Genomic DNA, 15266 nt, shown 5'->3' with positions numbered 1-15266 from the left:
GTAGCCCTCTCTCACTCGCTCTCTGTTAGGGGTAAAAGTGTGCACTAAATCTTTTTGTTAAGACACTAAGTTCAGCTTTAGTCAAGCTGCAACGTGGCCAGCACATATGTTGGCTACATCCTCCTACAGTCTATTCTACTTTTCCAAGACAGCTGCGGAGACCACTCGGACACAAATCCTCAGCTGACTGGGCCCTAGACATGAATTTGTCTGCTAATGCTGGCTGTGTCCCAGCACAAAACACAAAAGCACATCAGTACAGTGGAAGCTCTGTGACATGTACAAAGAGTACAGATTTTCAAGGTTAACTTCTAGGACAGAAGATGAGACTATACATTAATACAGATCTGTCTGTTCTAACCATTGTGACAGTGGCCTTTTCTGAGCGGAGTGCACATGTTAGATGTCCAGAGAATGTGCCCTGTCGACAGAAAATGGCCAGGCTGGCAGACATATTGTGTGATAAATGCCTTTGGGTGAGTAAAGGCGAAGCGTAGTGTAGAACGGTCAGCAACATCTTCAGCGGGTCGACCAATGACACCGCGGTTTATCATGGAGTAACAGCAATCTGGCTTTGGCCTGGATTCACCTGCCATATAAGGAGAACAGTTTTGGAGTCTTTCCAGTCCACAGAGGGGTTTTTTTTTTCTTGTGTCTACATATGGCTGCATCTGTGTGTGTGTGTGTGTGTGTGTGTGTGTGTGTGTGTGTGTGTGTGTGTGTGTGTGTGTGTGTGTGTGTGTGTGTGTGTGTGCACATTTCCACTGGTTTTAGTTTTTAGATACCACAAAAATGAGAAATAAGGGGGGGGCGTCATGCTGAGGGCGTGGGAGAAAAGGAGCAAGAGAGACAGAGAGAAAGAGAGAGGGAGGGAGGGAGAAGGAAAGGGGAAGAGAGAGAGAGAGATGGAGAGGGTGATGGAGAAGGAGAGGGGAACAAAGAGAGAGAGATGGAGAGGGTGATGGAGAAGGAGAGGGGAAGAGAGAGAGGGGGAGAGAGAGAGAGAGAGAGAGAGCGCACTAGTCTACTCTCTACTCTACCCCTCTCAGCTCCACAGCAGGGTAGAATAGGAGCTTATTAAATTCCCGCTCCCTGGCTGGCTCTCCCCGGCGCCGTCTGTACACCTCTCACTCCATCAAACTTAGAACCTCATCCCCTCTCATTTGGAGGGCCGCTCTCCTCCCACACACAGATATGAACTTTCCCACACTTCCCCAGCTTCCTCCAGCCTTCTCTGAACCTCAATTAAATCAGAGCCTGGAGGACTGGCGGCCAGCCGCGGCACTGGAATGTGGAGTATTGATACATGGAAAATGCAGCGGCCCTGGTAAACTGCAACATGGGAACACAAAAGACTTGAGATTTCTCTCACACTGACAGTGTACCTCTGGAGCACTGTTTAATCCCGTAGCGCAAGGCACACCGTCATCGCTCATGCTCGCCCGCTTATTAAACCTTGTTGCCAGGTGCTTTAGGGCACACAATGATGGATGTTCCCATTAGGGCGAGGGGGCTGCAATTATCTGACATGTTTCTGAAGTACTAGGTTCAGCATGTACATATGAGCACTGTTCCTGGCTGAGAGACCTGAAGAACCTCTGTTCAGAACCCTGGGTGTCTCATGGGAATGACCTCAGCACTTGACCATCGATAAGCAGGTCTGTGCACTGGACAACCCCACTGCCGATTTGTCCTGGGCCTGACCCATTAACAAAACTTTAGACAGACACACACAGACACACACACACACACACACACAAGCCAGGAAGCCAGCCAGTGCACTACAGGGCTGCACTCATCAAACTGAGAGAAACTGGCAGGGGCTGAATGGTGCTTTAAATACCGCCCATGGCGTCCCCTTCCCTCTAAATCTGCCCTCGGTTTTCACCCTCGCCCCGTTCAGACGTTGTCTGGGTGGCAGCTCTGGAACCATTCAGCCCTCGACTCCCTGGATTCCGTCACGGTGTCTAGTCCGCAACCAGCCAGAGCCGGTCCTCCGGGGACGTCTCACGGAGCCAGAGCCGGTCCTCCGGGGACGTCTCACGGAGCCAGAGTCGGTCCTCCGGGGACGTCTCACGGAGTGCCAATGTAGGTCAGGGGGTAGGCAGCCCTATTTCAGGAGATCCGCCGCTAATCGACTAATTAAAGCAACTGATTGGTTCGAGAATGCCATCACCTGTTTTTCCTTTTCCCTCCTCCTCCTCCTCCTCCTCCTCCTCCTCCTCCTCGAGGGCCTTAATTAGGAGATAATGGAAAGTTGACCCTAGCAGTGCTCTTCGCCGGGGAGCCTCTCCAGGAATAGCTCACAACGGGAGGGGGGGAGAGAGGACGCGAGGTGCTCGCGGGACGGCAGGTCCAAGATCAGCTCTCAAGACGTCCCGCACGTCATGATGCGCGTTGTGGACTGAGCAGAGCAGGAAGTTTTTCAGGCTGTGTCTCTGAGGGGATGACATCGCCGTGAGCAGCAGCATGTGATGGCGGGGCTCCACATTCGACAGTCGGCGGTCGAAAGCACAAACAAACACCGTCAACTCCGAATCACAAACAGTCGGAGATAGCGTGTGTGTTCTAAATGTAAATATATACTGTAGACTCATGCAGAGGGAGTACTAAAATAAACACCAGTACACACTCAGGGAGAAAATATGCAAAACACATATTGCACCTGAACACACACACACACACACACACACACACAGCATACACTAATGTACAGGCAAATAGATCTCCATAATGGCAGGCAGTATCGAACTCCATCGCTCATCTCTCTTTGAAATCACTAGCTCTCCACTGGTTAAATCACTTTAAGTCATGTGCTGCCAGCACGTACATTCAAGCATGTCCATAATTACTAACAGAATGCCAGCACAATAGCATAATAAAAGAGCGGCACAACAGCCACTGTTACAAAGTGCAGCAGCACTTGTTGTCTTTGAAGTGCAGACACTGTGGTTGCTAAGAGGCCACCCCTTCACTTCCTGCCATCACCAAGGCCCTTATTTAAAAAGCACTCCAGTTCTTCCCCGCCCACCCTCTCTGGCTCCCTCTTTCATTTGCCCCCCCCTTTTTTCATTTCTGACTCTTTTGCCTCCTCCCTACATTCAACGGTCACACAAGAGGAACAAAGTAAGAGAACAGGAATCCAGTCACAGGAGGGAAATGTGATCTCACACTGAAACCAGCCGCTGCCTGGTCCATGATCTGGACTCGCAAGTGCTGAGCAGACCGCTGATGACGCAAGGCTCGCTCATTCTCTCTCACACACACACTTGTGGTTTCCCAACTCTCCAGCTGGACAGATTGGTGACGGTTATGTGTGTGTGTGTGGGGGTCAGAGAGTGGAGGAGCAGACGTCAGACGCAACGCTGACCCTACAGTGAGGCCTATTGTTTGCAGTTTCGGCAGGTTCATGATATCACAGCAGCAATGTGGTTTTTGTCAGGCTGTTATCACCAGAGACGTTGACTCATGTTAGTGATACCCTGTGAGGCGTTACGGTGACACTGGGACTGTGACAACTGACAACTCGGAATCACGTGCAACCAAACAGCTGGGCAAATAGGCATGAAGGGAAGGGCTGAGAAGTGCCTTTCAGAAAAACTGCTATTTACTTTATGGATTAAAGAGCAATTAATCCCAGTCAAGCTCCTCAGCGGGCGACATTTAACCACCAGATGGATGTGATCGCGGATTCTGCCACGCCAGATAGCACTGGAACAGTACAAATGTCTGTCACCAATGTCTTCATGTTAAGCCGGAATAACCGAACGAAAGACTGTAGGAGGGTGAAAAAAAAAAGCAAAAAAAGGAGTGATACATGAGAAGATAAGTGAAAGACGAGTCAATGAATGGCGGCTGAGTCAGACTAAATGACTGTGGAAGAGAGAGAGACATGTATGGATTTGTTTGGGAAAGCTGATAACTTTGTTGCCAGTCACGAGTGTACCTCTCTTTCCTCTCTCCACCTCTTTTTCCTCTCTCTCTCTCTCTCTCTCTTACTACTGGTGTCGTCTCAGCGCTGCCTCCACTCCCTGACTCAGAGCAGTCCGTAGTGTAAACACTCCGGCCTGCTCACTCACCTGCCGGCCGCACCCGTGCCAGAGGCAGCACGTGGAATGGACCGGAAGTGACTAAGAGAGAGCGAGAGAGAGAGAGAGAGAGAGAGAGAGAGAGTCAGAGGCGCAGGTCTTATCTGTGAGCACTTCATAATCTATGACACATGAGCGAAGCCCTGGCTGCCACTGTAAAAGCTAATCCCACAAACATGTCAAACCAAATGATGGACTGTTTAAGTGTAATGAAAGGTTAGCTAATTGGGTTTGAAATGGCAAACAGATAACAAGAGCCCCATCCCCTAACACTCCACCCCCCGTTTACTCCCCCCCCCAAAGCAGAAATGGCTGCCATGTCAGGACAATTACGCTACTGTGCGCTTTACGGGGTTAAGCGTGACATTTGAGACCACACCCACTGGAGTGTTTTGCAGGGCTTTTGTTCTTTTCCCCACTCCTGGGAGTTCTGACTAATGCATCTGGGAGCGCTACATGGAAACGCACACATACACACACACACACAGACACTCTCTCTCTCTCTCTCTTGTGTGTCTCTGAAGTTCTTCTTAAAAAAAAAACTAGGCAACCGTCGTTTTCATTCAAGTCAAATACAGAATAGAGAGAAGATGGTCCTGTAAAAAAATCCTCTCACTACACAAATGGCCTGAAAGGGAGGGGGAGGGGAACAACGGCTCTGGCCCCCCCGGCCCGCCGACCCCCTCAGCATGGGGCCTTAGAGCCCAAAAAATATGCTTTTGGCCTAATCCGTGTGGCCGCAGCGGTGTAATGTGGGCCCAGCACGGAGGCATACAGGACTGCTTAGAGAGAGAGAGAGAGAGAGCCTCCCCCGAAAGCCCCTGGCTGCGTCCTCGTGTGTAAGCCTGGCCGGCCTTTTAAATATAGAAAGTGACCGACTGCTGAGAAAAATGCTCCCCGCAGCGGCGTCCACACCCAACCCCAACAATCGCCTCTCTCATAATCTCATCCACACGGCCCCACTCAGAGGAGAGAGAGGGAGAGGGAGAGAGAGAGGGATAAAGAAAGAAAGAAAGAAAGAAAGAAAGAGAGAGAGGGAGGGAGGGAGAGAGACAGAAAGAAAAAGAGAGAGAAAGAGAGAAGAGAGGGAGTGGGAGTGGGAGAAAGAGGGTGAGAGGTGATTTGGGAGTGGGCTGTTGAATTATGCCTGCATGTTACGATCTAAAGCCGTGCCTCAGTCTCAGGTTTCCAAATGCAAACTTCAAAACTCCTTAAGAGTGACAAAATAAAATCTGGACAAAGTCCAAGCCTTTGGCTAATAGGTTGAAACTGACCTAGGGGGGATAACATGACAGAGCTGGGGGAGACGAGAGAGATGAGATGAGAGGGGAGGGGAGGGTATGGGAACGTAGAGAAGAGGCCAGTCTGTGGTGGTCATTAGTCTTGCTTGGTGTGTAACAGTGACCCATATCCCAGTGCCAACACACACTGGTCCTGCCGCCTGTGAAACAGTGTAATTATGGAGCACACTAGACATTCCCCTTCCTGTGGAGAGTGGGGTACAGGGGCCTCAGGCAGTGGTGGGCATGCAGCTCCGCTCCTGCACCACAAAAACACATCTGAAACAGCCAGGAGCGTCAGAGCATGTCGAAGGCAGACAGCAGTCACTCAGGTGAGACGCCCGGGGGGGGGGGCGGCGTGCTCAGCCTGAGGGAGTGGGCAAACAGTGCCCTGGATGGAATCGGGGTGATTCTGAATGACCTTTACATAAAGTACATGTGACGACGCAGTTTAACAGCCTCTCACAACTCTGGAATCACATAGCCTTTCAATTATTTCAGCAATGTATCTTTAAAAAAAGTCTTTAAAAAAATAATTTCAGCATGATGCAAGTAGTATGCAAAGCTTAAACACTGCGGACATCAAAGGAAATGGAACATTCCACAGACTATTAGCATGTACCAAGTGACAGTTCAAGCAGTCATCACATCTAAAGCCAGACACAAAGAGGTTTCTACTGATATAAAATGACTGTAGTAAGGTAGCCAAGCCGCTATAAAAGTTGTAACTATAAATTCAACTGTCACCTTCAATGGTTCAGATAGATAGATAGATAGATAGATAGATAGATAGAATAGATGTTTGTTTGTTTGTTTGTTTAATTTAAGGCCATTTCCGCAACTAAGGCTATTTAATGGCCAGAGCACTGTGTGTTACAGAAACTTAAATATATTTTTTAAAATCTATACTAATAAGATATTCTAAAACCTTCAAAGGTGGGACCTTACTAAAAACATCAGCTATAGAATTTTGATGATAAAATTGTTGTCTTTTGGTTCTCAAGGCAGGGCTAGATAGAATAGATAGATAGATAGATAGATAGATAGATAGATAGAATCTGTGCCAACGAGCACCTCTCTGCCATAGCTCCGGGCCGAACGTGGTGCGATGCACACATCATTCATATTCATCCTGACTTTCATCAATCTCCCAGATCTGCTAATTGGGGCCTAAAATCAAAACAAACCAGTTGTAGTCTAATTGATGCACAAAAGGGACTTCCCCTTTGCTTCCTATCTCCACGGCGACAGACAGGGATCCAAGTCTGCCTGTTTGATGGGTGTTAGCTGTTTGAGTGACAACAGCCCATAGTTTTTTTGTTTGTTTGTTTGTTTGTTTTATTGGAGTGGTGTCAGCACTTGTTACCCCATGAGGCTGACTCAAGCCCAGGGCTTTTAGGAGAGTGGAGAGTTGAGCAACCGCTGAGCAAAGGGCTGGCAGAGCGTTGCAACACGTGAAAGAGCTTCAGGTTAATCCAGTCAAGTAGAGCAGGGATGAGCGGGAGGGAAGAGGAGGAAACACAGACAGAGAGAAAGAGGGATGGCCGTCTCTTGACACAGCGGAGGCTGCTGCTATCCGTCATGTTGCGGCCCTGTGCGACAAAAGGTGTGTGTGGGGAGGGATTACAATGGGAGAGGGCCGGCCCAAGTGGGACTGCACACAAAGCAAACAGCACAGGGCAACCGTGAAAGCACACCAAACTGGTTCTCTCAGTTTGCAATAAGAGTGAGAGAAAGCAAGAAAGAAAGAAAGAAAGAAAGAAAGAAAGAAAGAAAGAAAGAGAGAGTGCGAGCGAAGGAGGTATAACTTCTCCCTAGAGGGGGAGGCCATGTCTGACAGTAGAGGAGGAACAAAAAAAGGAGTGCCAGAGTAAACCGCTAGCGACACTAAAAAAAAAAGTGCCGGTGAAAACGATTCTCTTTCACAACTTGCACTTTCCACACAACCTGCTACCATCTTAAGCAGTAAGTAAAAACCAAACAAAATCTTTTCTGGTCCTGTACCGGCTCACTCCAGCTCTCGTTGGGAAGGAGTAGGTTAGACCCTGCGTGCGCCGGCCTTCTGGAGCGGACACACGTGTGGAGGCCAAGCGAGGCCAGTGTGGTGGCAGCACCTCCAAAAACTATTGATTCCACCGGCTGGAACACTGAGCCCTGGAAACCAGGTCAGCGCCTCGCCGAGGCCAACGAGCTGGATCACGCTGAGCCTCGCAGACTTGGCTTGAACCGGGCCACATAGGTCCACTCCAGAAGCAGCACAGTGCAGACCGCCAGAGCACTCAACTATCTAACTGTCAGTACCTGGGGTCCAGTGTCGCTTCAACACGTTGCTGTAGAGGGATTCGGGGTGGGGAGCGGAGCATGTGCTATCTAATGATGGCTCGTTAATTATTCAGGAGCCGGGCCCATGCGCCAGCACGCATTAACTATTCACGGCCCCAACGGCAGCCCCCGATCTGGGCATTATATAACGGCAGCAGCGCAGGCGGGCAACACAACACCTCCGGGCCTCGGCCCGCTCCAACAGCCCTCGGCTCCCTTTTGTTGGCTGGAAAGGGAATCTGTGTGAAGCCCGGACATCCGATCATTTCCCATCTGCCCCCGGGAACGCAGCCTGGGCTTCATGGCAGGCCGCTGAAAAAGAGAGGGGAGACCCGCTCCCCTCTTCTACTCTGAAGAAGCGACCGCACCGGCTCCTGCTGCTGCTTCCACGAGACGTCAGGTGTGGAGAGGGCCTTTCCTTCCCATGACTCAGCACACAACAAGGCGTCATGAGAGCTGTGGTTTGAACAGTTACTGAGAAGCACATGCTTGATCTGCCTATCTGCCTTGATCTGCCCCATGGGAGTTCCCAATGTAATACTTTCAGAGCAGCAGCTGAGTCATGGAGCCATGCCTAAACATGGACTTGGTTCTAAAACTATGGCTGATTGTGAATTAGGATTACCATACGACAAGCTACCCTATATCCACACCGCTCAAATCTACTCTACTATATAGACAAACAAGAACCACATTCTTAGACAAACAAGACCCAAGTCTCATATTCTCTACAATGCTATCATTTGATAAAGACTCTTCTTGGTGGACGCCTCCTGTTGATAATCTAACAGAAGGACTGGGAGGCTTGAAGTCTCGAGTAGCGACTGTGACAAAGTCTGTCATCAGCCAAATGAGGGCCTGCTGCCTGCTGAGTGAGCATGCAAACCTGCCATTTGGCCATCCATCCAACCTGGATCCCACCCTCCAAAGGCCAGCACTACCCACGCTAGACAGGGCTTGGGCAGGGGAACCTGATGGGGAGGTACTGCTTGGCAGTGCCCCTGCTGCAGGTAAAGAAGCGGAGGGTTGGTATGGCCGATGCCCCTGTGGTGGCGGTGGTGCTCGGCAGATGCCCACTCTCAGCCTTCCAGGAGATGGAGGGAGGAGAGAGAGCGAGAGAGAGAGAGAAAGAGAGAGAGAGAGAGAGAAAGAGAGAGAAAGAGAGAGAGTAGAGACAAGGGCATAGAGAAGGACAGAGAAGCAGTGAGTCAGTGCAAATGACAGATTCTCGCTCTCCTCCTTCTGTTCACCCCAACTCATTTCGCCCCTATCTCTCTCTCTTTTCCTCTTCCTCTCTCTCTCTCTCTCTGTCTCTGTCTCCCTCCATCCGGACACTCTGTGGCCTAGATAGAGAGCAACTGGCAGTAATCTGCCCCCGACATCAGAGTGGCAGCAACAGCAGCAGCAAGGCAAGCTGCCGCTCATCTTTTTTTTCCCCCCCTTCTTCCTTCGCTCACGTCACGTCACACGAGGCACGGCCACGCGGCGGACACGCATCCACGCTCGCATTCCCTCACACCACACACTCCGTCTGCGCGCACACACACACACACACACACACACACACACACACACACACACACACACACACACACACACACACATACATACACTCCCTCACCCTACACACAATTCCTCACCCCATACACACTGCGCCCACGCGGCCATGAGCTGCAGCTCCCGACACTCTCCGATAAAACGGAGAACAGACCAAGAAGAGGCTGAAAGGGCATAATAGATGGGAGATGGGCTAAATGAGGCTTGAAATCTGTTTGGTTCAAAAATAGCCCACAGGTTTCTCTGCGGATGCGCAAACTGTTCAAAGGCACATGCAGATGAATGAGCCCTCTCTGTGGGCTCTGGTACAACTCTAAACTGGGGCTCTAGCTAATCTTGATGGGGAAAGTTTGCAGGTTTAAGTAGCCTAACACATTGCAGAAATGCCCATTTCCATCAGTTTTCAACCTACTGGATACCCATGTAGCACTAAGGGGGCACCCAAATCGTTCACCGACAAAAAAGAGTTATGCTCCTAACGGTGACAAAAACTTTACAGTGCAATACCAGGTGTTCTGGGCGCAGCAGCAGAGTCAGTGACTCCATTCAGCGTGGCATCAAAATGAGGTTTGAAGCCGTTACTTTACTACATCATGTTGCTTTAAAACCAGCTGAACGTCACATGGGCTCACAGTGAAGCACTCCAGTATCAGATACAATGTGATGGTGCTCATGTAATGACAGCCATGATAGCTCCCCACTCATTATTAATGATGCCTGCATGAGTCCAGGGTGCTCCTCAGAGGCTAGGTGCTACAGCTCTGTGCACCACCCCAGCCACGGCAACACCACAGCACAGGTGGCCAGGCAGCTCTGCAGATGAGGAGGCCGCTGGGCTTGTTGACATAAGGGAGGCACACAGACACTTCCCCAGTCTCACACCTGTTGGAGCCCCACGTGGGGGAAGTGACCGCTCTTCGTCTGGGTGTCACACTACGGCTCCGCTTCTTTACACAAGCACACACTCCTTTAACACACACAGACAGACACAACAGACACATACATACACACACATTACATTACATTACATTTGGCTGACACATTTTTAGCCAAAGCGGCTAACAACATGGACACACACACACACATATAGATGCGTCACTTCTGCCACCACCCGGGCTGCCGTCAGCGCCACCATTGGCCTGCTCGGTCCCTCGCGCCGGGCAGCTCAGCGCAGAACACAAAGCTTTCAGTTGAATAGCCTAAATGCCAGCACAGCTCCATGCCACCGTGGCCCAGACTGGCTCAAAGGAGCTCATTGTGTCCCCATGATCACTGGGGACTCGCAGAATCAGCCTGTTATTTAAGAGGCCATTTGGCCTGCAAAACCAGCCACCCCACCCTCCACCCCCCTCTCTCTCTTTTCCAAGCACAGTCCAAGCCGAGCATGCTAATGCAAGGCATTTCCGCCCCTCGTTTCTATGTCAGGCTCAATATGCATGTCTCAATGGAAAACACCATGGATACCCATGGTCACGAGTGTGAAGATGGACACATGACTTCCCCCCCTTTCCTCCACTCACACACAAACACTTTTAAGTTCTCTAATTGGGAAAAACACATTGTCATTGTTTATAACATCAGACATCAAGTCTGGACAATAAATTACAAGACCAATACTTTCTTTGAACGTTCAAAACCTTATAAAGTGTAGGCCTAGTCCATGATTTCAAAACAATAAAGGTTTAGTTGAATTCCACTGCTAGCTCCTCTGGCTGTCCGTTAAGTACTGTAGGTATGCTCTGGAGTTCGTACACAGTCCTAGCTAGCTATGTGTGCATGGGAAACATACTGGCTCGGACTGAGCTATACACGATTCCAGCAATCAAGACCTTGCCACAGGAGCAAAAAAGTGAAGGATGAAGTCTGATTGGCTTTCAAGCTCAATTATCCACAACCGTTTACCAGAATCAAAGACTTTATAGTGGTCACACGTCACACAGCAGTCCTGGCATGTGAGAGGCTGAGCGAGCATGAGAAAGAAGCTGTCTAAAGACAGACACACTCACGCTATGTGACATTTTTGTTCATTCACATGTCCACAAAGAGGAAAATGGCTGTTGCTAAATTAGGACACAGTGTGTGTGTGTGTGTGTGTGTACGTTTTTCCTCATTGGTCGGCTAATACACTGAGTCATCTCAGCTGGGCCAGGCAAGCCCAGGTGGTGAAGCAGGGGGCCTGGCACCGGGGTGCTGAAGGTGGGCTTGGAGGAAAGGGGGGAGTTCAGCACTGATGTGACAGACTTGTAGGCCTGCTGCAGAGGCTAGCAGCTGTTCCAGCCAGAGAGAAGGTGCATCAAAGAGGCTGTGTCACAAGAGTGTCCGCAAACACACACTCCCTCTATATTACTCTCCTGTCCACAGGCTGTAAACACATACTCCCTTCCCCACACACACACACAAATGTTTCTGCAAGGGTTTTTTAAAGTGTGACACTGCAACACATATTTAACAGAATGCCTAAGAGTAGAGTGACGTGTACAGGAAAGTCTTATTTTTTATGAAAACACCATTGTTTTGATTTTCAGACTGGTCAGACGGGTGCTAGGGGAGGGGGAGATTATGGCTTTATCTAGCCTCGTAATTCAATTCTCTGCCATGGTGCTAATGATTATAACCAAGGCTGCTCTGATTACTCTCTGTTGCTATGGCCTGTTCAGAGTGGCATAATGCCCTGGGCATGAAAACAAGGTTGCTGTCAGAATCCCACACAGTACCCTTGGCTGTGGTTGTATAACTGTATTACTCAAACACCCCCTGCTGCCGCACCCCTTACATCCTGAGGTGCAACATTATTATTATGATTATTAGGCTAGCGCCGTTTCATTGCGTTGGGAATCAAACTACAGTCACACTGTGCAACGTAGCACCTGCAGCGACTGAGCTATTTAAATATGTGTCTCTGGTCCTTTTAATAGGCTGGCAGTGCCTGTCCTAATTAGACGAACTTGCTGGAGTTTTGTCACTGCTTGAGTGAAATACTTGCATTCTGTCATGAGTGGCAAAAGTCTACGTCACCATGTCTGCGTAAAAATGTTTCACAATAGATGATGACTTGATGTGGGCGAGGAAGACACAGAAAATGGTCACAAGTAACCTTTTGCCTCCATAGGCATAGAATGACTTCATTATAACGTTAGGGGTCTCTTCAAACAGTAGCCTATATAATGTCAAATGACAACAGTGCTTGGAGATTGTCTAATGAATTGCACGATTTGAACTTCACTACTAGGGAATATAAAACTAGTCTAAAAATTAGCATCCTTCCTCACAAGCAGTATTATAACGTTAGCACACCTAGGTCACTCACAACTACCAACATGACAACTGTCTTTACAAGCAGTTTAATATCGATACACTGGTCGTAGAATACCTAACAAAAGCCTCCCGAGGGTTCCTATCAGTCTTTTTCGCACACAGATTCGGCGACAGCCCAAGCAATCAAAGTATTGCTAGCGGACAATGTCATTGGCTACACAGGATGTTCGTTTTGCCATTTAGTGTGCTTTCCCACAGTTGATTAAGCTAGCTAGCAACAGTATTGTTCGCTAGCTACTTAATGTAAACAGTAGGCTACTGCTAGACTCAAGTTCAATGCCCCCGGCAGATTTAATTATTTCTAACCACCTATTAGCCACAACATATCTTTGTTCTATAACGTCACGTTAAACATAATGTGTGGCTAACATTACCGGTTTCACAGTAGCCTACAAAGGACTAACTTCGCTAAACCAACAGTGAACTGTGAATGCCTCGTCTTCTCCCACCAGTTTGCTTGTCTGGGCTAAAAAGAACATTCACGGATGCGGCTAAGGTTATGAAGGTGGCATCATGCAAACAATCACATTAATTAGCACAAACATTTCAGTATCCGTCAACATTATTGCAGGGTCGGTTGGAGGAGGTCAGTTACATCCACCCTTTCATCCTTCGCTACCCTTACCTTCTGATAGCTCCAAATCCAACTCAGCCAATTGGTCCCTGACCTCTTTTGGTAGACCAGACAAATCCACTCCTCGGTCTGCCATTGTTGAAGCGGTGTAATGAAGTGTACTTTAAGACAAATGAAATATGATGAAAAACTAAAATTCAGGCGATCAAGAAACAAAACAGGCATTTAAATGAGAGTGACAATCCATTCGAACAACTAGTCCCTCCGCCATAATGTGAGAACAACTCACCAATGGCAATGAGTCGTCACGTGATCTGCGTTTACCTCGGTTGCACAATGACCACGTAGTGGCTGTACAATAAATTGCACCCCAAACACATGCATCTTCCCAGGGACTTCTGCTCCCTCTTGTGTTGTCTTCGGGAAGTTGCAACACGCACACAGACAAAAACAAACAAATCAACAAACAAGTCACGCACACGGAGCAGGAAGGATCAAACGTCAGGAACGTGTATTTATGGGTTCAGACAACAGATATGACTACTTTTTATTGCTTTTCGATGCTTGGCAGTTTTGACACATTTTCCCATACAGTAACACATGCACCAACACTCAGCTACACATACTACGATCTAATGAGATAGTCTGTAACAGAGAGGACTTGAAAACATGAAGTTCAAACACTTTGGGATTCTATTAAGTTGCTTTTCTTTAATTAAAACTGCAGCACGGTAAGTGTTCATAGTATTCCACTTCAACATGCATGAAAAAGTAAATATATATTTATATATGGTACACATATGTACAATACATGAACATTTTTCTAAAATCACCAGTCCAACAAAACGGGAGTGTAAATTTAACCCAGAAGAGATTGACATTAAGAATAACGTTTTAAAACATATTTTCCTTATTGTTCATCCCACCCCACCCCCCTAAAACTAGGCATTACTGCGTTCAGAGCGTCTACCAGTACATGTTGTTCATAATTCCAAACATTTGAGGGAAATCCATGAAAACAAAATCCAAAATAAATTAATTACTCTGCATCCCATTAGAATGATAGAGATAAGCTCTGGTAGAAGGAGATTCTGCATAAGCTAACCGTGATGATCGGTTACAAGTGGGAGCTGACTGGTTCTAAGACATCTCTCCAGACTTCCCCTTAAAATTTCTTTGAAAATGTAAAGACCTGCCTTGCTGAAAAACAAACACACAAAATAACTAAATATGAACAAAGGAAAGAGAGAACAAAAAAATCTATCTACATTTCATTATTACAACACAAAAGATAGAGAAGCATTTCTTATGACAGGGATTTCTATAGTCCTGACAATAGCACGCAATGAAGAGAAACAGGTTCTTGGAAAAAAGTGCCAATGACAATTACTAGTATGAAAAACTGAATAAGAGTTTTTTTCCCATTTCATGATCAACATTCGTCTATAAAAGGGACTACCGACAATATATAGCATCGGTATAAAGTACAACACAATGCAAGGGTCACCATTGGGACTGTAGGACAAGAACTTAAAAGTAATTTATGAGATATGTGTCAAGTAGTTGCTGAGCAATCATAATATGTATACACATACATATAAACGTGAGACAAAGATGTCACAAATGTGTGATGTCGCTGAGGGAGAACCTATAAAATCAGGATACACCAAAGCATGGATAAATGATCAATTCAAAAGGAAGAACAATATAAAAGTCAACAATAAACCTGCATCTCGTTCGTTAGTGCATTTAGACATGCCCTTATGTTTTGGACTGATAACCTCAATTTATTTGCAGTATTATACACTGCAATACAATACATGAGAAGGGAAGATCCATGTTTATGTACAAAGAAGGAGCAAAAGAACAAAAGAAGTCATCTGTTAATCCCTTGTTTAGTTCCGGCATCACTTCCTTTCCTAAGGTTACTAACATATCACATTATGTTAAACAGGATAGGGAGAGTTATGCCAACATTGTGTTAGAGAAACTACTAAAACACCGCCACAGTCCATCACAGGAAAAACTACAGTGACTCCATCTCGCCATTCTATGAAGGTGCAGTTGCACCCAGCATCGCCTAGGAGGCAACCTAGAGGTCTCACGACCAAATGAAAAGGGGAAAGGGAG

The 15266-nt window shown here is 47.7% G+C and overlaps 1 protein-coding gene across 1 annotated transcript in view; it reads right to left on the bottom strand.

The window, feature by feature from the left end:
- The window catches only part of LOC125292961 (disco-interacting protein 2 homolog B-A), a 44796-nt gene extending 31294 nt beyond the window's left edge, over window positions 1-13502 (bottom strand). The window contains exon 1 of the mRNA XM_048240557.1: window positions 13188-13502. Coding sequence (XP_048096514.1) covers window positions 13188-13272 — 85 coding nt within the window. The 5' untranslated portion in view covers window positions 13273-13502. The remainder of the gene's footprint in view (window positions 1-13187) is intronic.
- Between the last annotated feature and the right edge of the window lie 1764 nt (window positions 13503-15266).

Source organism: Alosa alosa, chromosome 4 (genome assembly GCF_017589495.1).
Source record: "Alosa alosa isolate M-15738 ecotype Scorff River chromosome 4, AALO_Geno_1.1, whole genome shotgun sequence".
Classification (NCBI taxonomy): domain Eukaryota; kingdom Metazoa; phylum Chordata; class Actinopteri; order Clupeiformes; family Clupeidae; genus Alosa; species Alosa alosa.
This window is presented reverse-complemented; position numbering and strand designations above follow the sequence as displayed.